Consider the following 24,572-nt stretch of genomic DNA (forward strand, 5'->3'; position numbering starts at 1 on the left):
ACCACCCTGAGCCCATCCCCACCCCTGCCACCGCCAGCAGTGGTGACACAGTTTGGAGATGTTCCCGAAGCCAGGAGGGATCCCTCTCCCTCCCGAGCTGGCAGCCCCGGGCCCGGCGCTCTGGCCGAGCCGTTCTGTCCCCAGGACGCGGTGGGTCCCCCCTTACCCTGATGGTCGTGTCCGGGAGCTGGGTGGCCGCTGCCAGTCTCTCCCGGGTGACGGTGTCCGGGTACTGTCCCAGCTGGAACTCTGCCAGGGGGATTGGGGGAGACATGAACCCGTTTGGGGCAACACCCTCTGGCACCTCGGCAGGAGATGCCAGATGTGCGGCTGCAGCCAGATCCCAGTGTTTCCACATTTTGGGATGGTTCAGGGCACGGCAGCGATGGTCGTGCCCTCACAGGGACACGAGCCCATCCAGAAACTGGCAACGCCTTCCCTCGGGAATTGCGCTGCTCCATTCCGGCGCGGAGCCGGCATCCCGTGGGAAACGCACCTTTCTCCAGCGCCTCCGACTGCTGCCGGGAGAACACGGTCCTGCTCCTGTGCCGGGGGCCTGGTGGGAGGCTCTGGCCGGATTCGGAGCCCTGCGAAGGGTGCTGAGCCCCCGGGGGGGAGGCGGTGCCGGCTGCGGGGGGTGAGTGGCAACAGCGGGACTGCGGGACGGCCAGAGGGGTCACTGAGGGAACACAAAGGCAGAAGGTGGGGGGGGGGACCGACCCTGGGGGCTCCCTGGAGGGGCTGGGAAGGGTCAGGGCTGGTCCCGAGCCCCCCTGCTTTGGGGGCGCCCCATCGAGGCTCACCCCGAGGCCGCGGGTCCCGGGGCTCGGCCACCAGCCGCAGGTCACTGTGCAGGTTCCTCAGCACCCGGTTGATGGAGGAGACCTGGACAGGGGGAGAGGATGTACCCGGGCAGGGGGGCAAGGACCCCCGAGGGGTGGGAGCAGGTGGGAGCACTGTCGAGCAGGGACACTTGTCACAGGGCCACCACGGTGTCCTGATGCCCGAGGTGGCAGCCGGGCTTGCGGAGTGGCGGTCGGGGCTCTGCTTTAACTGGGAACGAATTAATTTACCTTCCCCTCCCTGCGTGCTCCGCGTGACCCAGCACCGAGCCCTTTCCCACGTTATTCTTCCCATTCCTGAGTCCTTCCCACTGCTCCGAGCTCTTCCCTTCTCCCGAGCCCTTCCCTGTGCCTCCCTCCCACTGCCCTGAGCCCTTCCCATGGCTCTGAGCCCTTCCCTGCTCACCCTTTCCACTGCCCCTGCACGTCCTTCCCCTTCTCAATCCCTTCCCATCACCCAGATCCCTTCCCGGGGCGTCCTTCCCACGGGCCTGAGACCTTCCCTGTGCATCCTTCTCACATCCCCCCTCGCCTCCAGCCCCCAGCCGTGGGGTCGGACCCCCCCGCCCCGGCCGTGTGTGACCCAGTGCCCCCGCAGCCCCCGCAGGACTCACGCTGGGGGTGCCGAAGCCGCTGCAGGTCCCCTCGCGGTGCAGCTGCCGGCGGATCTCCCAGGCGAAAAGCCCGGGCCGCTCCAGCTTCAGCCGCGCGATCCTGGCCACCACCTCGGGGGTGGCCATGCGGGGCTTGCTGCCCCCCGCGACCTTGGGCCCCACGGCCCCCGTGCGGTAGTAGCGGCCCAGGATCTTGCTGACGCAGCCGTTGGACACCTGCGGATGGGGTGGGAAAGCTCAGCGGGATTTGGGGGAGAAGGAGAACACCGCGCCCTTCCCCACCCCACCCCCCGATCAGACGCACCTTGAGGCTGCGGGAGATGTCGGAGGAGCGGAGCCCGCTCGCCGCCAGCTCGATGATCCTCTGCCTCTTGCAGGTGGGGAGGGGGCGGCCGTTCAGGAAGAGCCCCCCCAGCTGGTTCACGCCGCTGGGCCCTGGGGAGGAGGGGGACAGGGCTGGGTGGGAGGGGGAGCTGCCTGTCCTTCCCTCCCCGGCTTCCCAGGAGAGCCTCAGGGACGGGACCGGGAGCAGTGGCTTTGGGAGCCAGTGGAGGGGTTTAGAGGGGGTGGACAGCAGGAGTTGGGGCTTGGAGGGACCTGGGATTGTTTGCTGGGTGGTGGGTGCAGGCAGCGCTCGGCAGGAGCAGGCAGGGAACGGGAGAACCAGCTCAGGTGGTGCCAGCAAGAAAATACCCCATGGAAGAGCGCCGGGAGGGTTTGGGGAGGGCAGAGGCAAAGGGGTTGACTGACTGGGGTGGGCTGGACCGCATCGGGGGGCCGGGAGGACTCTGTGGAGCCACAGGTAAATCAGATGAAGGCTGGATACATTTGTCAGGGCACATCCCAGATTCCCCCAGGGCCGGGAATGCCAGGACCCCGCACCCGGAGCCGCCCCGGAGCAGCCGCGTCCCTCACCTCGGTGTTGCATCGTGGTGAGGCTTCAGGGGCTGTGGGTGCCTGGGAATCGCCAAGAGGACAGGGCGGCTGCCGAGAGATAAATCAGTGCCGGTGTCCAGGGCTCGGCCACGTTCCCTCTGTGAGAAGTTGGGGGGCAGGACAGGAGTAGGGAGCAGAGGATGGAAACGCGTGAGGGCGCCTTGGGAAGCCATTGCGCTCCGGGCACAGCGGCTCAAAGAGCTCACAGTGCTCTGGAGAGGCTGGGGAGACGCTGGGAATGCTGTCTGCGCCAACTACGGAACGGAGCCCGAGTAGCTGAGCCGTTCCCGGAGCCTGCAGCACTCCCTTGGACTCCCATGCTGTCCACCACAGAGGGCCACAAGCCTGAGCTGCTGATGCCACCACGGCCTTACCAGAGCCCGGCCAGCCCGGCTGGCAGCTCTGGCTCATCTGGAATTTCAACTGGAACACCCTTAAAACCCCTGGACACCCCCAGTGTGAGGCTTTTCCTGCTGCAGCCCCCAAGTCCCACTGCACCGCTTCCCTGCACAGCCTGGGGGTGTTCTTGGAGACACCAACCCTCAGCAGGAAAATTAGGAAAACCAAAATAAATCCGACAACGGGGACGACTCCCCAGGTTTCCTGCAGGTGAGCAGCAAAGGTGGGGTGCTGCTCAGGAAGGGGATGGATCACCCTGGAGCAAAGCACAGGAGGCTGCTCCAGGGAGGGAAGGAAGGAACAAGTGGTACCAGCAGGACACGTGTCCTCTCGGGGCCAGCTCAACCTCCCCCCCGGGAGGTGGCAGGGGGATTTCTTTCCCCAGGAGCAATGGGAGCACTGGGAAAGCCGAGCTGTGAGCCCTCGGTCCCTCTCGGGCCGTGCCGAGGGATCCCAGGGCCTGGCTGAGCCCGGTCTCTGTGCAGCACGGGGACCAGGGATCAGCGGCAAGCAGCGAGGCTGGACCAGAGCTGGTAATTCCCAGAGGTCGCCCAAAGCTTCTCCACGTTAATGCATCTTCACCACCTATTCCCACAGGGAATTCCTACAACTTTGACACGCACCCACGGAGGTGCTGATGCACAGGAGAGCGGGAAGGCCCGGGCGGCGCAAGGAGGTACCTGTGGAGCCTCGATGGAGCTGAACCGGATTGTCCTCGGAGCCGGGCGGGTGCTGAGTGCGGGTGCGGTGCGGGGCTGCTGCCGAGGGAGAGGGGCCGTGATGTCACGGGGCAGGAGGAAGAGGAGGATGGAGAGAAAGGGGCGGCCCGATGGTGACCGCGCCCAGCAGGCGCCTGACCGGGGGGCTCGGTCGGGGCTGAGGGGTGGTTCTGGGCCCCCCGGGGCCGGGTACAGAGTCGGTCCCGGCGTGAGCACCGGTATTTCAGCACCAGCGGCCGATGGACAGCACGGCCCCACCGCATCCCGGCGCCCCGGAGCGTCCCCGGGCATCCCCCGACGGAGCCCCTCGAGGGGGCTTCGCTCCCGCGTCTCTCCCGCAAAGCAAACAGGGACATATGGGGTTCAATCATAAATCCAGCTTCGCTTTTATTACATTGGCTGAATTTATTTTGGGTGTTGAACAAATAGAAGGCGGCCCCCGGGGTGGTGGATGTGCCCCGGCGGGGACTCCCGGTGTTCCAGCCGAGGGATAGGCACAGATGGCCCCTTCTTGGAAGATTAAAAAAAAAACACCAACGTTGTAAACCTTTCAAGTAAAATATTTGAAGAGCAAATATTAGCCAGCGAGGAGCCCATCACCGCGGCCCTCCGCGCCCGGCCCCGCGAGTCATCCAGCGTTATTAGCACGTCGGCCCCGGCCCCCGCGAGCCGCACAACTGCCCGCCTTTGGAAAATACCATATGCTCCGAATTACACATTAACCACAGCCCTGCGGGGCCCGGGCCCGGCCCCGGCCCCCGGGGAGCCTCTGCACCGCCTCCCCGCCACCCCCGGGGCGCCCCGGCTGTTCCCTACCCCGGGGCGGGGGTCGCGCTCCCGGTGGCGCGGGGAGCGTCGGCATCCAGGGCCGGACCCCCCAGCTCCGTCCCGGCCGCCCGAGACCCCTCCGTGAACAGGGACGTGTCGGGGAGTCCCGCGGAGCCCCCGGGCCAGGGGAGCCCCGCGCGTAACGCGGCGAGGGGGAGTGGGGCGCGGGGCTCCGCACCGGGCGGGAGGGGCCGGGGCTGCCGCTGCCCCGCTGCCCCCGGGCACGGGCGGGGGGCGGCGCGGGGGGCTGCAGGCCGGCCCGGGAGCGGAGGGGCTCCCCCCGGGGCTGTGCGCGCTGCGATCGGGTGCGCCGGGCTCCGGAGCGCACAGCCCCGGCCGGCGCCTCCCCGCTCCCGGACCGCCCCGCCAGGGCCCCGGCGGCGGGAGGAGCCCCCGGAGCCGCCCGGAGCTCGGGGAGGCCGGGGGAGCCCCGCGGGCCCGCGGAGAGGGGGGGACAGACGACACCGGGCGGTGCGTCCGCGGCGCGGCTCGGGCGCGGAGGCTGCGGCGGCCACGGGGATCGGGGAAAGAAGTGGGGAGAGGAGCGGGGGAGACGGGAACGGGAAAGACGGGAAGGGGGAGAGGTGAAGGCTTGGAGACACGGAGAAGTGCAGAGGTAGATGGAGGGATGGAGAGATGCAGACGTGGAGAGATGAAGAGACCGAGGGATGATGAAATGGAGAGGTGGAGACGTGGAGAGATGGAGTCACGAAGAGGGAGGTGGAGAAGTGGGAAGAGGAGATATGGAGAGGTGGAGACGTGGAGAGGTGGGTTTATGGAGACGTGGAGAAGTGGAAAGATGGAGAAAAGTTGGAGTTGTGGAGAGTTGGAGAGGTGGAAAGACACAGATGGAGATGGTGAAATGGGGAGCTGGAGATGCGGAGACACGGAGAGACAGAGAGGAGGAGAGGGGGTGACAGAGATATGGAGATATGGAGAGGTGAAGCTGTGGAGAGGTGAAGAGGAGGGGAGATGGAAAGGTGGGGAAGTGGAAAGATGGGGAAGTGGAAAAATGGAGACACGGAGATGTGGAGAGGAGGAATGATGCAGAGATGAAGATATGTAGGGAAATACGGAGAGGTGGAGAGATGTAGTCATGGAGACACGTAGAGGTGGAAAGACAGAGATGGAGAAATGGTGAAGTGGAGAGGTGGAGACACGGAGAACTGGAGACAGAACTATGGGCACATGCAGAGATGGGGACGTGGAGATATGAAAATATGGAGTGATGGAGAGGGGGAAAAACGGAGAGCTGGAGACAGATTTGGAGACATGCAGAGATGGAGACAGAGCTATGGAAAGGTGGAGGGAAGTGCCAGGATCCACCGTGCCGGCCGCATTTCATGCTTCCACCCGCCTTCCCCCACTCCTCAGGGAAGAGCTTTTGCAGGAATTTTATCGGTGGTGGGAGCGCCGGGGCTGGGACAGGGTGGGCACGGCAGGAGAGGGTCGGGCAGGATCTGGTAGAGCTCAAAGTCGTGAGGAGTGACAGCAGCACTGCTTGGGAACGGGACATGGAGGGAACAGGGACATGGAGGGAACAGGGACATGGAAGGGAATAGGGACATGCAGGGGCATGGGAGGGAATGGAACAGGGAAATGGAAGGAGTGGAACAGGGACATGGAAGGAGCAGAACAGGGAATGCCATTATCCCAGGAGGTTTTCAGCAGCCACCAAAGTGCCACTGCTCCTACCCGGGATTTCGGCCAGAATTCAGCAAGTGGCCTTATTCTCTGGGAGCCCCTGGTGGGAGTGGGAGCAGGAGCGGCAGAGCCCCCATCCCACATGGAACAGCTGCCTCCAGGTGGAAGGAACAAAGCCCCAGGACACCACCAGCGTTGTCACAAGGCTTGCAGGGGGGGATGGATTTCGGGATATCCTCCTTTAGGAATCCCCATCCCTGCCCAGAGTAGGCCACGTCGTTCAGTGCTCCACACCCCAATCACTGGCCCCTTCCCGGCTCAGAACCAGCTCTGTGCTGGTCCCAGGACACGGCTGGAAGGGCAGAGGGGTGAAGGGCAGCTCCCTGGGGATGACTGGGCCGTGGGGGACCTAGAGCCACCTGGCATTTCCAGGAGGAGGTTCCCATCCCTTAAAGTGTCCAAGGCCAGGTTGGACGGGGCTTGGAGCAACCTGGGATAGCAGAAGGTGACCCTGCCCATGACAGGGGGTGGAACTGGATGGGCTTTAAGATCCCTTTCCACTCAACCCATTCCATGATTCCATGATTTCCCACCTCTCTGTCTCTCCACACGCTGAGGCTGTTTTGCACCTTTCTGGGCTTTCTCCCTGCACTAGGTGACCCTGTTCCTCATGGAGCACCGGGAGGGCTGGAAAAATCCTGTTCTTTTCTCCTCCAGAAAGCACACGTGGAAGTTAAAAGCCCCGATGACTCAGCCGACCAAGAAAACCCACTTTATCCCGCGTTCCCACCTACATTTTCACTTTCTTTTCCATCAAACTGGCAATTATTAAAATATTCTGGGTAAAAGAGGCAATTTGGGGGCTTGAAGGTGCCCTCTGCGGAGCTGGAGCAGGAGCATCATCTCTGGGGGGGATGCAGGTGCAAGCCAGGACAGTGACACGGGGAGGAGCGGGCCCTGACTCTCCATAAATCAGGACAGTGAAGCTGCTTTTCCAGGTTTTTGGCAGAGGAGTGGATTTCCTGCCCCGAGTCGTGAGGCAAAGTATTAAAAAATGGGAGAAAACAAAACAAAACAAAAGAATAAATTTTCATCAGGGAGGCTGGAGCAGGGAAATCAGAAATGGTGGAAGGTTGTGGCAGGTGGGGAGCAAGGGGAGAGAGAATTCCTCGTGGACTGGAAGACTTTGGCACGGGTTGAAATCCTGGAGTGGGAGCCCCGGGACACGCTGGAAAAGGGGTTGAAAGCTGCAGCGGGCTCTGAGTGTAGGAGACAAACCCTGGAATGAACACGCGTGGAAAAACATCACAAACATTAAAAAAACCGTCATAAACATGAGAAAACATCATAAACACGGGGAAAAAAAAAAAATCATGAGGCGCCAAAATGTGCCCTGACCAGGTGGGAGACGCCAGCGGGGTGGATTCCCAGAGGATGTTCCCGATGTGCAGGACCCGCCTGCCCCGCACAGCCCCTTCTCGGGGGGTCAGGGTGTGCGTGGGGGGCAATTCCAGGACGGGCAGTCCCTCCTGCCTCCCCCGCCGTGGCAGCCGTGGCCGGACAGGGCACCCCGGCAGTGGTGTCCGTGCCACGCGTGCCACAGCATCCCTGTTCCCAAGGCTGGGCGGGCTCCCTGCAGGGTGGGCTCACACTCGGGGGGCTTCAGCACGCGGTGCTGCGGGGCCTGGCTGCCCTGGGGAACGCGGGACCCCCGTGCCAGCCCGACTCGAGGCTCTGGGGCCGCTCCGTTCCCGTTCCCTGTGCGGGAACAGCAGCACTGCCATTCCCTGGATTCCCCCCCGAGACCGCTCTAATCGGGGATAATCGTGGTGTGCCACCACGGCTCAGCTCCGCGCTGGCACGGGTGGGCACCGAGCCGACACCGCCGTGCCCGTGCGGGCCGGGAAGGCACCCGGAGCATCCCCGAACCGCCTCCCGAGCGGGGCGGGGGGCTCGGCCGTGGGTCACGCCCCGGCCGGTGACACGGGGCACCGAGTGACCCCCGGACCCGCCCCGCGCTGCCCCCCGAGACCCCCCGCTCCGGAATGGAGGGTTGGGGTCAGCCACAAGCGGGAGGTTGGGACCCACAGTCCTGCCCGGGAGCGGGGTGGTGGCACCGTGCCGGTGTCCCCAGTGGAGGGACATCCCGGGCCGCATCCGGGCTGTGTCCCCGCCGCCAGGACACGGTGACCGTGGGGGACCCGGGCTGTTGGAGGCCACTGGGCAGGACCTCGACCGGCACTGCCCGCGTCCCCAGTGTCCCCGATGTCCCCGGCGTCCCCGGTGTCCCTGCCGGACGCGGATGGCGCCGGCAGGGTGCGGGTGACCGTGGGCTGGTTTTGGGGGGCGGGTGCAGGACGGGTGCGACCCGCGGGGCAGCGGGGCCCGTCCCCAGCACTGCCCCCCGAGCTGCCCAAAGGAGGGGCGTCCTTTTCTCCTCCCCTTTCCCCCCAAACCCACCGTGCCCAGCCGGGAGCGGGGCCGGGAGCCACCCGTGTCCCCGTGGCTCTGCCGGGGGTCACCGGGGGAGTCACTGCGGGACACTGTGAGCACCCCCTCAGCACTGGGGTACCCCTCACCCTGAACCCCCGGGGCGGCGCTGGGGGACCCCAATCCCTCCATGGGGCCGTGCTGAGTGTGTGTGTGGTGTCTCCTTCCGCTGCCCCTCCATGGAGCTGTTCCGAGGGAACCCCTTTCACTGCCCATCCCCCCGGGGCTGTGCTGGGGATCCCCCTTCCCCCGGCCGGTCTCTGGGGCTGCACTGGGGGATCGCCCCTACCCCGACCCCCCACGGGGCCGTGCCGGGAGTGCTGTGCGTACCCCCCGTGCCCCGGGGTTCGCTCCGGGATCCCGCCCTTCATCCCCATCCCGCACCCCCCATCCCCGCCCGGTGCCCGCCGGTGACGTCACGTGGCTCGTTCCCCACGAGGCCCCGCCCCTTGACGTCAGTGGGCGCGCCGCTCAGGCCCCGCCCCCGGCGCGAGGCCACGTGCGCGCGCGGTCCCTTTGCCGACGTGTCCCTGGCGCCGCGCGCCCCGGAAGTCCCGCCCCCTCCCGCGCGCCGGTCGGGGCGTGGCCGAGGGCTGTGACGTCACCCCGCCCCACCGCCCCGCGCCTCGCGGGCCACGCGCGTCGCCATTGGCCGAGGCTCGGGGGGGCGGGGCCGCGCGCGCCGCGGGGGCGGCCTCCCGTTGGCCGGGGGCCGCGCGCGGGGCGGGGCCGCGCGGAGGCCCCGCCCCCACGAGGCCCCGCCCCGCGGTCCCTTCCGCGCTCGCCCCGGGCCCGGCGCTCCCCCCGCCCGGTCCGACCGGCACCGACCGAGCGAGCCACCCCGCCAGCCCGACCCCGCCCGGCCGCCACATGGCCTCCGCGGCCAGCCCCGGACAGGCCGGCTCCGCGCCGCCGCTCGCCGTGCAGCGCGGCATCGTCAAGATGGTAATGGCTCTGCCCGCCGCCGCTCCCCGGGGCCGCGACCCCACCGGTGCCCGGGGCCGCCCCGGCTCTCGCAGCTCCCCCTCCGAGATGCCTCTCCGCTCCCCACCTTCCGCCCCGGTGCCCGGGTCCCCCCGCGCCCGGGCAGCGCCCCCGGGCCCCCTCCTGGCGGCCGCCGTTGTCCCGCTCCCCCCGGCGGCCCCGGGACCCCCGCGGGCGGGGGCTGCTGGAGCGGGCAGCGCCCGGGCCCCCTCCCGTGCCGGGACCGGGGGCTGTGCGGTGCCGCCGTCCCGGGGCCGCCCCGGCCGCGGGGAAGGAGCGGGACGGTCTTCGGGTTCCGCGGGGGCTGGCTCGGTGGTCCCGGTCCGCCGCCGCACCGGAGCCTCCCAGAGCCCCGGGGAGCTCGGGGTTCTCGGCGCCGTGAGCGGCGGCCCCGCGGGGACACGGGACACACCGGCGGGTGCCCCACGTGCTCCGCTCCTTCCTCTTCCCGGGCTGTCCCCGCGGACGGAGCCCCCGCCGTGCCGGTCCCGGCGGGGCGGAGCGGCGGGATGGGGTCCCTTCAGGGCCCCTTCAGGGTCCCGGTGTGGGGTCCCCCCGTGTCAGGTCCCCGTTTGTGTTGTCAGCAGAGTCCCGGAGAGCGAAGGTCGGGCTCAGGCTCAGTCCCGGTCCCCGTGCCCCTTCCTGGTGCCTGTCCCACCCCAGCGCGGTACCTGCCGTGTCCCCAGACACCCCAAATCCTTGTGCCCGAGTACGGATGGTTCGGGGGGTTGCAGGTGACCCCCCATTCCCCTCCTACCGCTGCCTTTGGAGCGAGAGCTTTGCCCAGCGTGTCGCTGCACCTGGAGCCGGAGGCAGCTGTGGGGACAGGGCTGGAGACACCCGGGGGCTGGGGATGGACCCGGGAGGTCTGGGGGTGGACCCCAGGAGTCTGGGGACAGACAGTGGAGGTCCAGGGATAGACTCCACAGGTCTGTGAATGGACACGGGGCGTTTGGGGATGGACACCAGGGGTTTGGGGGCACTGGAGGTCTGGGGTCTGCCCCTGTGCAGTGTCCCACTGGAGACGGGATCCATTCCTGTTGCCCTGTGCAGCCTCCTGCCCAACCAGTGGATTTTGGGATGCTCGGGAAAATGCACACCTGGCTGCTTGTGCTGGCCTGGCTCTGTCCGAGGGGCTGTGGATCCATACTGGGATTTTGGGCAGGATTCTGGTGTCTGCTGGCTGGGAGGCAGCTGTGCCTGGGGGGCACTGTCTCTGGGGGGCACGGTGTGACCTGGTGCCCTGTGCCTGGGGATGGGTTGTTGTGGGATATCCTCCTGGGGATGTCCCTGTGGGTCCCCTTCCCTCTCCAGGGCAGCCAGCCCAGAATTTCCCCCGGAGAGGAGAGGTGGCTGCCTGGCTCTCTGTGGTGACACTGGAGCCGGAAGGTGGCGGGAGCAGCCAGAACGGTGCCAGCCACGTGCTCCTCTGTGATTCCCATCACAGCTTTGAGGCTTTTGGGGCTTTTCACGCTGGAATCAGCAGGACCAGGACAGGGTGAAGAGTAGGAACTTCCCTCCCAGTCCTGCCAGGGATTTTGCCCCTTTATGCCCCACAGGGGCAGTTCTGGACCCCGGCTGTGCCAACACAACCCCGGTGCCATCCACGCCCGGCATGTGCAAGGCCATCTCCAGGGTCCATCCAACCTGTGTCTTGTCCTGGCCTTGGAGTGTGCCTTTTCCAGCCTGGTTTAAGCCCAGATTGCTCTAAGGGAGCCCTTGGCGGGGTGGGTGGGATTGGGATGGTTTTGCTGGTGAGGAGGAGCGTGGTTGGGGCTGGCAGAGGGGACAGTGACACCTGGGTGGGTGACCTGTCCTGCTCCCATCACTGCCTGGTCCCTGGACAGGTGACAAACGGGCAATGTGGGTGCTCCCTGGGCAGGAAGGGGACACAGGGGCACGAGGGTCTGATGTCAGCTGTCCGTGTCCCCCCAAAGCACTGCATGGACTGTGGGACACTGGATCCCATCCCGGGATCCAGGGCTCGTGTCAGTAATCGAACAAAGCAGCTGCAGCATCCCCTGGCCTCCCCATGCCCTATAAATTAAAGATTAAGGTTAATTACAACCATGAAACCTCTAAGTCCTTAAGTACTGGAGCGCTGAGCCTGTGCCGGGATCTCTCCGTGTGCGGCTTGGGATTCACTTCCAGCTTGATTCCTGGTGGCTCCCGGTGCAACATCCCAGGCTCTGCTGGGGGTCCAGCCATGTGGGAGATGGTGGGGGCAGCATCCAGAGGGATTCACCGTGAGCTGGTGTCCCTGGCACGGGGATGGGCTGGCTCCGGTGACAGGGACAGAGCCAGAGGGATCTGGGATGCACCACGAGCATCCGTGGGAATCTCGGGTGGCAGCAGGCCAGGGCACACACTGAAACCCAACCCAGGGGTTGGATCTGGGCAGCATCAGTCCCATGTGCCGGGAGCCAGCACCGATCCCACCAGGAACAGGGAGATCCCGGCATGCTCGGGCTGCCCGGCTGGGAGCTTGGAGTCTGTGTGTGGATGGAGACGGGAGGAAACCTGGAAGGTGGGATGGGATGGCCCGGCTGGGCTCATCCGGCGGGGCAGAACTGGGAGCGAAATCCTGATTGTCCAAGTTCTTGGTGTGATTTGTGCACTGAGAGCACCCTGTGTGTGGTTGTGCTGCGAAGGAGGGAATGGGGTGTTTGACAGGTATTGCTGTGAATCTTTTAAAATCATGGAATAGTTTGGATGGGGAGGGACCCTAAAGGTCATTTCATTCCACCTTTGTGCCGTGGGTAGGGACACCTCCTACCTCCAGACCTGACCTGGGACACTTCCAGGGATCCAGGGGCAGCCACAGCTTCTCTGGCCAACCTGGGCCAGGACCTTCCCACCCTCCCAGCCAGCAATTCCTGTCCCTCCAGGCCTTGTCCCCAGTCCCTCTCCAGTTCTCCTGGAGCCCCTTTAGGACCTGCAAGGGGCTCTCAGGTCTCCCTGGAGCCTTCTTTTCTCCAGGTGAACCCCCCCAGCTGTCCCAGCCTGGCTCCAGAGCAGAGGGATCCAGCCCTGGGAGCATCTCTGTGCCTCCTCTGGTCTCTCTCCACCAACTCCACATCCTTATCTTGGGGCCCCCAGAGCTGGAGGCAGCTCTGCAGGCGAGGTCTCACCTGAGAGGGGCAGCATCCCTTCTCTCCTGCTGGGCATGAGCCCAGGACACGGACCTTGGCTCCATCCTGCATCTCCAGAGAGGAAACCTGCGACAACTCCTGATTTTTCCAGGCCTTGAGACATTGTGGTGCCAAGTTCCTGGGGTGGATCCCTGGAATTCTGTCTGTCCGTGCGGCATTACCTCCCTGTGTGCTCGGCCCCCCTCCGGCTGCCCCCGCCGGGTCTGGGGGCCCCCCCGTGACCCCTCCTTGTCCCCACAGGTGCTGTCGGGCTGTGCCATCATCGTGCGGGGGCAGCCCCGGGGGGGGCCCCCCCCCGAGCGCCAGATCAACCTCAGCAACATCCGTGCCGGGAACCTGGCGCGGCGCGGAGCCCCCGGCCAGCCCGACGCCAAGGACACCCCGGACGAGGTGGGTGCTGCCCTGGGGCTCAGGGGGCAGGGTGGGGGGCTCCAGGCTACTGCAGGACCCCCCTCAGCTGCACTGCTGGGAGAGGCGCTGCCCCTTCCCAAACCTGCTGCCAGCAGGGGCACGGGCGGGTCCCTTCGGCTTGGGGACGCGGGGGACGCTGTGGGGTACAGGGTCCCCCACTCAGGGGTACACTCAGCCTTTCAAAGGGTTCTTTCCCTGCTCCAGCCCCCAGCATGCATTTTGGGGTGAATTTCTCCTTCCTCACCATTCTGTGGTCACACATGTGCCCGAGACAGGACCAGAGGGGCTTGGGGGAGTTGGTTTGGGGCTCAGGAGGGGTTGGTTTGGGGCTCAGGAGGGGTTGGTTTGGGGCTCGGAGGGGTTAGTTTGGTGCTCGGGGGGGTTGGTTTGGGCTTTGGGGGGTTGGTTTGGGGCTCAGGGGGATTGGTTTGGGGCTCTGGGGGGTTGGTTTGGTGCTCGGGGGGGTCAGTTTGGGGCTCAGGGAGTTGATTTGGGGCTCACGGGGTTTGTGCCAGAGGGACCCCGGCCTGGCCCCCCACCCCAGCGGCCCCGGCCCCCCTCCTGCCAGCCCGGGGGTGGTGCGGAGCGCTGGCAGTTAATTGCTCTCCCTGGGGAGTTTTGTCTTCTAAACAGCCTTTAAATGTCACTCTTTTCAAAAATTACGCCTGTCAGGTTTGCTAATTGTTTATGAGCACGTCATGTTCCCTCCCCCGGCCCGCGCTCCCGCCCACCCGCTGCTGGAGCGGGGCTGAGCTCCCGGGGCTCGGAGCCTTCCCGCTGCTGGGCACGGAGGGGGCTGGCAGAGCCCCGCTCCCCTGGCCGGGCACATCCCGCCCTGCTCCTCCCCACAGCTCCCACACAGCCCCCGGGGTGTCTGTGCAAGCTGGGGCGGCTCCAGCTGCCCCAGGAGCTTTCCCGGGCTCAGCTCGGTTTTTGGGGAGCGCAAGCCCAGCTGGAAGTCCACCCGTGACCCCTTTGGGGCGTTGGGGGTGTTTCTCCCGAGGAGTTGGTTCCTCGTGGGCTGCAGATGGGCTGTGGCACAGCCCTGGAGCACCCGTGGAGCAGAGCAGGAGGGCTCTGGGTCCCCCTCTGGCTCACGTTCACTGCTTTCCCTGCAGCCCTGGGGCTTCCCGGCCCGGGAGTTCCTGCGGAAGAAGCTCATCGGGAAGGAGGTTTGCTTCACCGTGGAGTACAAGACCCCGCAGGGCCGGGAGTATGGGATGGTGTACCTGGGGAAAGGTGAGCTGGGGGGTGCTGGGGGAGGGCGAGGGGAGGATTGGGGGGCACAGGCAGAGCGTGAGTTGGGATGCGCTGCCAGCAGAAGGACACGTTCCCACTTTTCCATCACTTTTCCATGGACACTCAGCTTTGGGAGGGGAGCGATGTCCAGCCCTGCTCCCTCTGCCCCAGGAGCTTTCCTGGGCTCGGCTGAGGGGGGTCTTGAGCACGAATCCAGCTGGAAAACCACCTGCGATTTCTTTGAGGGGGAACAGAGTGGGATAGTGGAGGTGTTGGGATGCACTGTTGGCAGCAGAAGGATGCATTCCCTCTTTTCCATGGACCCCAGCTCTGGGAGGGGAGTGATGCCCGGCGCTGGTCCCGGTGCAGAGCTGGAGCACAGCCGTGCTCTCCGGAGCTCCAGGCTCATGGACGGGGGCATCGGGTGAATTCCCACAGGTTTCCCTTTTCCATCCTTTTTGTTGTTATAAATCCCTTGCTTGTCTGTGGCTGAGATTCCCAAGAGGAAGCAGCTCCCTTGAGAATGCTGGATGGGTTTTGGGGCTCCCGCTCCCTGTGGTTGCCCCTCGGCCATCGCCCAGGCTGGTGGGAGAGAGGCTGGGAGGTGACCACATCGTGCTGCCGGCTCTGTTCCTCTCGGAATTCCCTCGGGATTGAAGAAGGGGAGTGAGATCTCGGCATGGATGGGTTCCTGGGATGAGCGGATGCTCAGCAGGACCCAGCTGATCCTCCCAGTGGGGGCTCAGTTGGATGTGGCCAAGGTGTGACCCCCTTTCCACCAGCACCTGGCTGCTGGGAGGCCATTCCAGAGCTGAATTCCCATTGCCCACTACATCCAGCACATTCCAGGCAGCATCTCCTGTGTCCCCTTGGGGGTCCCACTGCAGCACAGGAACATGAGACCCCCCTGGTCCCCAGGCTGCAGGAAAGGGGAGTGGGACCCTCCCCTGAGACCACGAATACGTGGATATCAAAGATACCTCCATGCTCAAGGAATACTTGGACAAGGCTCTCAGGGACGTGGTGGGATTCTGGGGTGTCCTGGGCAGGGCCAGGAGTTGGACTCATGATCTTGGTGGGTCCTTTCCGGCTCAGGACATTCTGTGATGCATTCCTGAGCTCCCAGCTTGCTGGGGGTCTGGGAAGCCCTTTGGGACGGGGATCCCCTCCTGGAGAGGCAGGGATTGGAATCACAGTCATTTAGGTTGGAAAAGACCTCCAGGATTGAGACCAGCCTTTTGATTTTGGAGAACTGCTGCTCTCCACTTTCCCCCAGGGCTGCCCTTCAGCCTGGGCAGGCCCTGGAGACACAGCCTGGGACAAAAAAAAGCTGGAGAAGAGGTTTTGCTGTTGGCTCTGTGGTGCTTCCTCAGCCCAACGCAGCCTCTCCGGCTGCTGCGCCGGGGCCTCCCCATCCCTGTTCCAGCCCAGCCTGGCAGGCGAGGAGGGGGAAATGAGGCAGAAAACGCTTCCTGATGAAATTTGTCAGGGTTTAAATACTATAAATGTGGGAATGCTGTGACAGTTTCCCTGGCAGCTGTGTGGCATCTGCGTGAGGCTCCAGCTGGGGATTGCTCCAGCACTTGCTACCTGGAATCACCTTGGGAATGCTTGCCAGGACTGAGGTCCACGTCCCTCTGGGCTGACCCTGTGTGCCAGTGGCTCCTCTCCCTGACTGCTCTGCTCTCTGCACAGACACGAGTGGTGAGAACATCGCCGAGTCCCTGGTGGCCGAAGGACTTGCCTCCCGTCGGGAAGGGATCCGGGCCAACAAGTACGTACGGGGCTCCCATCCTGAGGTCCTCCTTGGCTTTGGCCTGGCACCAGGCCCTGCTGCCCAGCTCCCTGTGGTTCCACGGGCATTCCCAGTGTCCCATTAGGGTTGGGATGTGAAGGGGCTGGGCAGGAGGACCTGACTGGCTCCTTTCCTGGGATGCTAAAGTACGAGAGCTGTGTTCCTGGGCTGCGGAGCAGGGAATCTTCTGGAGCTCTTGATCTCTGTACAGTCACACTTGGTGTGGAGTTGAGGTGCTTTAATTCCAGCTAGAGAGGTGGTGGTGACATTCCTGCCCCTTGTCCTGCACCTGTGATCCCATTCCAGAGGTGTGACTCAGTTCCAGGGCAGGGCCAGCCTCGTTTGTAGGATCAGGGAATCCCAGGATGGTTTGGGTTGAAGGGACCTTAAAGCCCACCCAGTGCCATCCCCTACCATGGGCAGGGACACCTTCCACTAGCTCAGGTTGCTCCAAGTCCCATCCAACTTGGCCTGGGACACATCCAGGGGCAGCCACAGCTTCTCTGAGCAACCTGTTAAATATCCCTGAATTTGTTGGGACAGCGCGTGGCAGGGCTGGTGTCAACACTGGGAGGGGATAGTTGGCACTTTGGTGGCCCTTTGGTGGCCCTTCAGTGGCCACCTGTGTGTGCAGGGCTGGGCTGGTCCATGGGCTGGCCCAACATGTACCCGGGTTTGCCATCCCTCCTCTCCTGAGCCTGCTCTGCCCTGCTGGGGGCCGGGAATGCTGCTGCTTTTCCGTCGTGGTGCACAAAGGCAGCTTCTAGAAGGTTCCCACGGGCTCAGTCTCCCCAGTGTGTGGGAGATGGTGCTCCCGGCCCCTGTTCCCACACGGATGGTGCCAGAGGATACCGCTGTGATTCCCGGAGCCCAACCGCTCACCCGGACAGGGATGGACGTTCCCGGGATAAACCCTGCGGGAACCTCACTCCACGTCCCTGTGCCCTCAGCCCCGAGCAGAGCCGGCTGGCAGAGCTGGAGGAGCAGGCCAAGAGCGCCAAGAAGGGGATGTGGAGCGAGGGCACGGGGTCCCACACCGTGCGGGACCTCAAGTACACCATCGAGAACCCCCGGCACTTCGTGGACTCCCTGCACCAGAAGCCGGTCAATGGTAAGGTGGCATCGGAGAGGAGGGCGTGGAGTCACCGTGTCCTCCCCTTTCTGCTGCCCGTGGTGTCAGGGCTGGCTGCCTGTGCCTGGTGCTGTTCTGGCACCCCTGGGCTCCCGGGGCCCGGCACAGGGGGACTGATGCGTGCCTTGCTCCGCAGCCATCATCGAGCACGTGCGGGACGGCAGCGTGGTGAGGGCCCTGCTGCTGCCCGACTACTACCTGGTCACCGTCATGCTCTCGGGCATCAAGGTGAGCCCCGGCCCCGGCAGGGCCCTGCTGCCCTCCCTGCAGCACATTCTCTCTGCAGTTGTCACCAGCGTTGCACGTCCTGGCAGGAGTGCAGGGGCTGCTCCGGTCCCTGTGGCTGCCCAGCTCACGGGGCTGGAGCAGGGAGGGAGGGATGGAGGGATGTTCTTGTTGCCTGCTGTACGTGCAGTTCCAGGCTGGGTGCAGCCCTGGGTGTCACCGTGGGGATGGGGACAGTTTGGGTTGGGTGGGGACTGGCTCTGTGCTGCCAGGCTGGGCAGAACTCGAGCTCTGGGCTGTTGGGCACCCTGCTTGTAATTATACTGGGAGTTCATGGAATCATGGAATGGTTTGTGTGGGAAGAGACCTTAAAGCCCATCCACTACTACTACCCCCTGCCATGGGCAGGACATCTTCCACTAGACCTGCTCCAAGCCCCATTCAACCTGGCCTTGGACACTTCCAGGGATCCAGGGGCAGCCACAGGTTCTCTGGGCAACCTGTGCCAGGGCCTCCCCACCCTCCCAGCCAGCAATTCCTTCCCAATATCCCATCTAACCCTGCCCTCTGGCACTGGGAAGCCATTTCCTGTGTCCTGTCCCTCCAGGCCTTGTCCCCAGTCCCTCTCCAGCTCTCCTGGAGTCCCTTTAGGCCCTGGCAGGGGCTCTCAGGTCTCCCTGGAGCCTTCTCTTCTCCAGGTGAACCCTCCCCAGCTGTCCCAGCCTGACTCCAGAGCAGAGGGGCTCCAACCCTTGGAGCATCTCTGTGACCTCCTCTGGACTCACTCCAGCACCTCCACATCCTTATCCTGGCATCCCAGAGCTGGAGTTGGTCCCCGTGTCCCAGTTTGCTGCTGTCAGTATTCGCTGGGGTGGTTGCAGGGCTGTGTCAGTGGAACACAGCTTGAAGCATTGGGACACACAGACCCCAAACTACACCCTGAGCACGAGGCTGAGTGCAGACCCCTCCCCAGGGAGGTTTCCCACCCCCTTCCCGAGGTTTTAGTGGCCATCCCATGCCCTGACTGTCCCCCTGTGCCGCAGTGCCCCACGTTCAAGCGCGAGGCCGACGCTCCCGAGGTCCCGGAGCCGTTTGCAGCCGAAGCCAAGTTCTTCACGGAGTCCCGGCTGCTGCAGAGGGACGTGCAGATTGTCCTGGAGAGCTGCCACAACCAGAACATCCTGGGCACCATCCTGCACCCGGCAAGTGGGGCTGGGGGGGCAGGGAGGGGCAGGGTCCTGGGGGCTGTCAGGCATCACTGCTGGTGATGCTAAAGGGGGTTGCAAGATCCTGGTGCTTCCCGTGGGGGAACTGGGGGTCTTGGGCTCTTCCTGGTGGATGTGGGAGATCCTGTTCCATCTGAGGAGAGCTGAGCCCTGTGGGTGTCACTGGGGTGGTCTCCACTAGCACTGGGAGCTGTGCCCAGACCTCGCAGGGGGCTTTGGGGACCGGTGATGTGGAAGGGGCTGCACAGGGTGGGCGAGCTCCCCTCTCTCAGCGGGGCAGGGACGGGGTGGGTGTCCAATATCCCATTCCCAGTGCTGACCCTGAGCCTCTTCCCCTTCTCCCCAGAACGGGAACATCACAGAGCTGCTGCTGAAGGAGGGCTTTGCCCGGTGTGTGGACTGGTCCATCGCCGTGTACACCCGTGGGGCCGACAAGCTGCGCGCGGCCGAAAGGTGGGTGTGGGCTGGGGGCTGGCGTGGGCGACTCCCACCTGCTCCCAGGGGGGCCTTCCCAGCCTCGTGGAGGTCATCCAGTGCTCTCCCAGGTGGGATTGATGTGATCTCCCCTTGCAAGTCCTCTTCAGCCCCGCTGTCCCAGCCAGGGCTTTGCTGGGGATGTCACCTCCGGCGTGTCCATCCCTGCTGGACCCCGATGTCCCACTGTCCCCTCTCCTGCAGGTTCGCCAAAGAGCGCAAATTGAGGATCTGGAGGGACTACGTGGCCCCCACAGCAAACTTGGATCAGAAGGACAAGCAGTTTGTGGCCAAGGTGAGGGGCAGGATGAGGCAGGTGGGGCTGGGAAGGGACAGTCCGGGATTGGGGGTGGAGGGCAGGTGCTCAACTCCGTATCTGGCCGCTCTGTGGGCTTGGATAAACCTCAGAGGGTTTTCCCATCCTGCCATGGATCGTGGTGCACGACCAGCCAGGTGCACGCCGGGATCTCCGGCAGGCCCGTGGTGGGAAGAGGTGGAAGGAGGAGGGAAGGAGCCTCAAGGGGAAGGGGCTGTGGTTCGTAGGGATGAGCTGGTGGGTGCCCTGGCACCTCACCCCGGCTGTTGGGGGACCACAGGGATGCTCTTGGCCTGCATGGTGTCACAGCACAGCCCCGCTCCCAGGGGATGATTGCTCCGTGGGTTGATTCCCACTGCTCTCAGGGGGATGGTTCCCCTGGGAATGGATTCCCACTGCTCCTGGGGGGATTGTTGTCCCATGGATTGGAGATACTGCTGAGCCCCACTCCTGGGGGGTGCTGGTGTGGTGCTGTGGGGCTCTGTGGGGAGCTGAGGTGTCCCCTGCCTGTGTTTCTGGCACACGGATGCCATGATATTCCTGCCCCGTTGTGCTTTGGAGGGCACAGCCGATATGGGAGGGGGTGAAGCTGCGTGGGGGTTATCCCTGCTGGGTTGTGAGGGGCTGTGGGGGCTGCGGGATCCGGGCAGGATGCAGGGCAGCAGCCCCACTAGATGGTGCTGCTGGCTCACCCAGTGCAGCAGCCATGGGCTCACAGTTCCGCTGGAATTTCCCTGGGAATGTGCAGCAGCCGCATTTCTTGGAAAGTCAGCACCGTCCCTGCGCAGGTTCAGATCCTGCCTCCTGGGGGGCTTCTGCATGCCTGAGATTGAAGGGGGCAGCAGCAGCAGAGCTCTGCAGCTGCTGAGCAGGACAGAACCAGGAGCTCTTGCAGCTGGTCCAGTCTCATCCACGTGGAGCACTGGGCTGATCCTGATCCGTGTGGCACTGTGGGCTCGTGTGCAGTGGGATGAGGCCGGGGAGGTGCTGGCTCGTGTGTTAACTCGGATGGCTCAGATGTGGCTGGACAGCAGCAGAGGTCCCCAAAATCTTCCCACCAGCTTCCCCAGGCAGGGAGGGGTTTGCTGGGCGCAGGGACACAGCCGGAATGCCAAGCCCTGAGGGTCTCTGAGAGCCCGTCCCTGGGGATAAGGGCCTGGTTGGTCCCTCCCAAGGGGCTGCGATGGCAGTGCCAGAGAAGCCCTGGGCAGGTGTCCCGTGGGCACGGGGACGGCCGTGTGCCGGTGCTGGCACGCTGGGAAGCGCCATCCCGCCGCTGGCAGCGGCTGCCGCCGGAGCCGCGCCAGGAGCCGGCACGGGGCCGTTAGTCACGCTCGGCTCAGCTGGTGGAGGGGGCGGCTGGATGCTCCTGGCATTTCCCAGATGCCTGTTGTTTTGTTGGATGGCTCGTGCAAGGCCAGGGTGGCTGCAGAAGGAGGGTCCCACCCGGAGACACCCGGCAAGGGGGTTCCTGGGGTGGGTTTGGAGCTTGGCAGCATCTCCAACCCAGTGGAGGAACATCCCCCTCGGAGCAGTGGGAATCCGCTCCTGGGGCAACCCTGTGGGTCCCAGAGCAGAGCAAGCAGGACTCCCCCCCAAGCAGTTCCGGGCACAGCCCCTCGCTCTACCGGGGGTCCCCCAGTCTGGAGCCCTCCTGGTTCTGCTCCAGCAGAACCAGGCTTGACTGCCCTGGCTCAGCAGTGGGAGCCCCCAGACACAGCAAACACCACGGCCTGCTTTTGAGGGAGGAGACGTGGCATTTCTCCGCCTTTCTGTTCAAACCTGCTCTGTGCAGACCTGTGCCAGTCAGGGGTTCGGAGGCCGGCACCGCAGCCCCCCCCGGGCGCGCTGTTTGCAGTGTCAATTTTGGGTCGGGTGTTTGTTTTTCCCTTCCCTGGAATTGTAAGTGACAGGGAAAATCAGGACAAATGCCCACACGCCTCCGAGGGCCAGAGCTGAACCCGCAGCTGGGCACGTGCCCGGCTTCCCCCAGGGACTCCCTGAGTTCCCGTCCGTCCTCCCTGTGCCCGTGGAGGGGTCTGAGCCCCTGGGGACGGGCAGGGAGCGGGTGGGCAGGAATCGCTCTGGCACTGAAGCCGCCTCTGTGCTCAGCACGACGGTGCTCGTTTGCAGCGGCAGAGCTGACGTAGGAGCTGCTGGAGGGGGTTGGTGAGGGGAGGAGGAGGAGGAGGAGGAGGAAGAACCCAACCTGTCTTTGCACCGCTGATCAACCGTGGCGAATCGACTCCGGCTAATTTTGGCTCCCGCTGCCGTCGGCCGCCGGCGCTGGCAGTGCAGGGGTGGGCTCGGGGAGAAATTAAGGCTTGGCCTCGATTGTGGGTTTGGTGCCTGTGAGTGGCAAGGAGAAAAGCAGAGGCATGAAAATGTTGAGGAGGCTGGAGGCTTTCTCCCAAAATCCCTACGTCAGCTTGTCTTGGAGCACGCGGGGATTTGGGACAGCGCTGCGGAGAGTGGAATACATTAGGCTGAGAGCCAGGCTCTGCCAGGGCTGGTTAGAACACGGCTTTGTGCCGGGGCTCGAGGGGGTTGCGTCATCCCATTCGCTGCTGCGGGGCAGGATTGGCCCCCTCGGGGTCTGGGGGGGGCTCCCTGGGCAGCCCCTCGGCCGCATCCGGGCTCTGCATCCTGTCCTGCCACACGCCGGCTCTGGCGGATCGGGATGAGCTGTGCCCCTGTCCTTTCATCTTTATTTTTATTCCTTTTGCTTGGAGCCTCGGTCGTGGCCAAATCATGGCGGAGCTCGGTGGGATCTGCCAGGGCCGAGCCCGGGGGCTGTTCCTGAGCTGAGCTGAGCACCAGACCTACCAAAACCCCTCAGGAGGCAGCTTTTTTTTGGGGGGACAGCACCCACCCCTCTCCTGGAGGTGGGCACCAGTTCCCAAGGTGCCACTGTCCCTGTTGTCCATAGTCAGGGTGTGGGAGGTCACCCCCAGCTTTGGGGATGCTCCCTGTGCATCCTAGACAGGGTGATCCCCCAGGAGAGGGATGCTGTCCTGGGAGCAGGAGCCCTGGGGAGCTGGGGGGCAGCTGGGATGTGGGCATAGGGGTCCCTGTCCCCTCAGCTCCCAGGGAAGCTGTGAACAGAACTTCCAGGGAATCCCTAAGCGTGGGCTCTGCCTCCACTGAGCCCAGGGTCTCCCTGTGGATACCCAGCACCCTGATGTCGCTGGATTGCAGCCAAGTCACTGGGCTGTGCCTGTCTGTCCATTCCCGTTCCTATGGAATGGGATTGGCATTTGGAATCACCTGTGCCTTTAGGGCACACCCAGGGTTTGTGGGTGCCTAGCCCTGCTGCCAGACAGGGGTGGGATTCCCAGTCCTCACTGTGGTGCTGTGGAGGAGGAGCTGCTTCCCTTTTCCTCCTCTCCTTCCCTTTCCTCCCAGAGCTGGAGCAGCCAGGCACTTCAAACTGGTGGGGTTTTGTGTCCTGGCACCGGTACCAGCTCTCCTGCCCTCTGTGCTCCCCAGTAGTGGGACTGAGCAAAGCCCTGGGGTAGAAAACTGGAAACTTTGTTGGGATCAACTCTTGCAGTGAGGAAAAAAGTCTTCCGTGATAATACGGACAAGGCACTGCTGTGACGTTCTTTCCGTGGGGAGCAGTGATGGGATGAGGGGACCCAGTCTGGCTGGGGTTTGGCAGTGGGAGCTGGAGCCCCCCTGCCCTCAGGAGCATCCCCCGGCCTCCCCTCCCTGCTCCCAGCGTGGGTGAGGGCCGTGTCCCACGGGATTGGGAAGCAGCGCCGGAACGTGCCGGCTCTGCAAGAAACAGCTGCAGAGGTTTAAAAAAATAATCCCTCCAATCCCTTTATCAAAGGGCCTCTCGGAGGCAGGTGAAGCCACAATAAATATTGGATAAAGGAAGCTGGATGCAGCGGGCTGGGGAAGTGGGGGAAGACAAATGGCCCCTGGCGCAGTGCTGAGTCGCCTGTTCTGTGGTCACTGTCACCGTGTCACCCCCTGCCCGCAGTGTCCCCAGGGAGGGGTGACAGGTCACCTCCTGCCTGTTCTGTGGCCACTGTCACCGTGTCACCCCCTGCCCGCAGTGTCCCCAGGGAGGGGTGACAGGTCACCTCCTGCCTGTTCTGTGGCCACTGTCACCGTGTCACCCCCTGCCCGCAGTGTCCCCAGGGAGGGGTGACAGGTCACCTCCTGCCTGTTCTGTGGTCACTGTCACCGTGTCACCCCCTGCCCGCAGTGTCCCCAGGGAGGGGTGACAGGGCACCTCCTGCCCTCCCTGTGGTGCCTGCCCAGAGGAAGGGAGCAGGTTCCCCAGGATGGGGGGCATGTGGGGGTCCCTCTTAGCTGCTGCCACCCTGCTCACTCCCGCCTGGAACTGGCATCCCTTGGGAGCCCCAGCTGCCACGTCCTGCTGCACCCGTGTCCTGCAGAGCCCCATGGCAGCGGGGTCATCCCGGCACGGGGTCCTGCGAGTTCATCCTGCCCGGGAGAGGCCGGAGGGGCTCAGCCAGCGCCCGCTGCTGTTCCTGGGCTGTGCCGGGGGGCCGCGGTGCCAGGAGCTGCTGCCTCCTGCCAGAGCACAAATGAGATGTGACCGCGGAGGCCGTGCTGGCTGTGTAATGGAGCGCGGGATGTGCCCCCGCGCCCGGCCCGCAGCATCCCTGGCTGCGGCGCCTCAGCTGCACATCTTGCTTTTCCCAAGTCTTGTGTGCGAGGGAAGGGAGAGAGGCCGGGTCCCTCCTCGTGCCGGCAGCGCTGGGGATGCCCTGGAGCATGAGATTTGATTACTCCACTTGGCAGGAAAACGGCTTTGGGCTCCTTCTGCCGAGGAAAAATCAAGGATCTGGGTGCCGGGAGAGGCCAAGGCCGTGGCAGGGCTGTCCCTGGGGGGGTTTGCTGTGCCCTGGTGATCCGCAGTGTCTGCTTGAATCTGAATTCCTTTAGTCCTGTTTTCCCTCTGGCAAAGCATGTTTGGAGGGGCTGATGTGCTTGTTGGGGCAAAAAGTGCTGCGTGTGAAGCAAGTCCGTGCCTGCCTCCCTCCGCTTCCCCCAGGCTCCAGAGGGTCGTGTGGGGCTGGGATCCTGTGCATGAGCAACAATGGGAGCCTTTTGCCCTGGTGTGACTGGAGGGAGTAGGGTTGTGCTGGGACAGGGTAGGGGAAGGACT

The 24,572-nt window shown here is 64.5% G+C and overlaps 1 protein-coding gene across 1 annotated transcript in view; it reads left to right on the plus strand.

Annotated features, from left to right (window-relative positions):
* The first annotated feature begins 9,262 nt into the window (after positions 1-9,262).
* The window catches only part of SND1 (staphylococcal nuclease and tudor domain containing 1), a 69,708-nt gene continuing 54,398 nt past the window's right edge, over positions 9,263-24,572 (plus strand). Inside the window, exons 1-9 of the mRNA XM_050325024.1 lie at positions 9,263-9,417; positions 12,849-12,998; positions 14,138-14,258; positions 15,954-16,032; positions 17,004-17,164; positions 17,322-17,413; positions 18,454-18,612; positions 18,983-19,089; positions 19,315-19,405. Of these exons, the coding sequence (XP_050180981.1) occupies positions 9,343-9,417; positions 12,849-12,998; positions 14,138-14,258; positions 15,954-16,032; positions 17,004-17,164; positions 17,322-17,413; positions 18,454-18,612; positions 18,983-19,089; positions 19,315-19,405 (1,035 nt within the window). The 5' untranslated portion in view covers positions 9,263-9,342. The remainder of the gene's footprint in view (positions 9,418-12,848; positions 12,999-14,137; positions 14,259-15,953; positions 16,033-17,003; positions 17,165-17,321; positions 17,414-18,453; positions 18,613-18,982; positions 19,090-19,314; positions 19,406-24,572) is intronic.

The sequence above is a fragment of the Myiozetetes cayanensis genome, unplaced genomic scaffold (genome assembly GCF_022539395.1).
Source record: "Myiozetetes cayanensis isolate MyiCay16 unplaced genomic scaffold, myiCay2020 scf3, whole genome shotgun sequence".
Classification (NCBI taxonomy): Eukaryota; Metazoa; Chordata; class Aves; order Passeriformes; family Tyrannidae; genus Myiozetetes; species Myiozetetes cayanensis.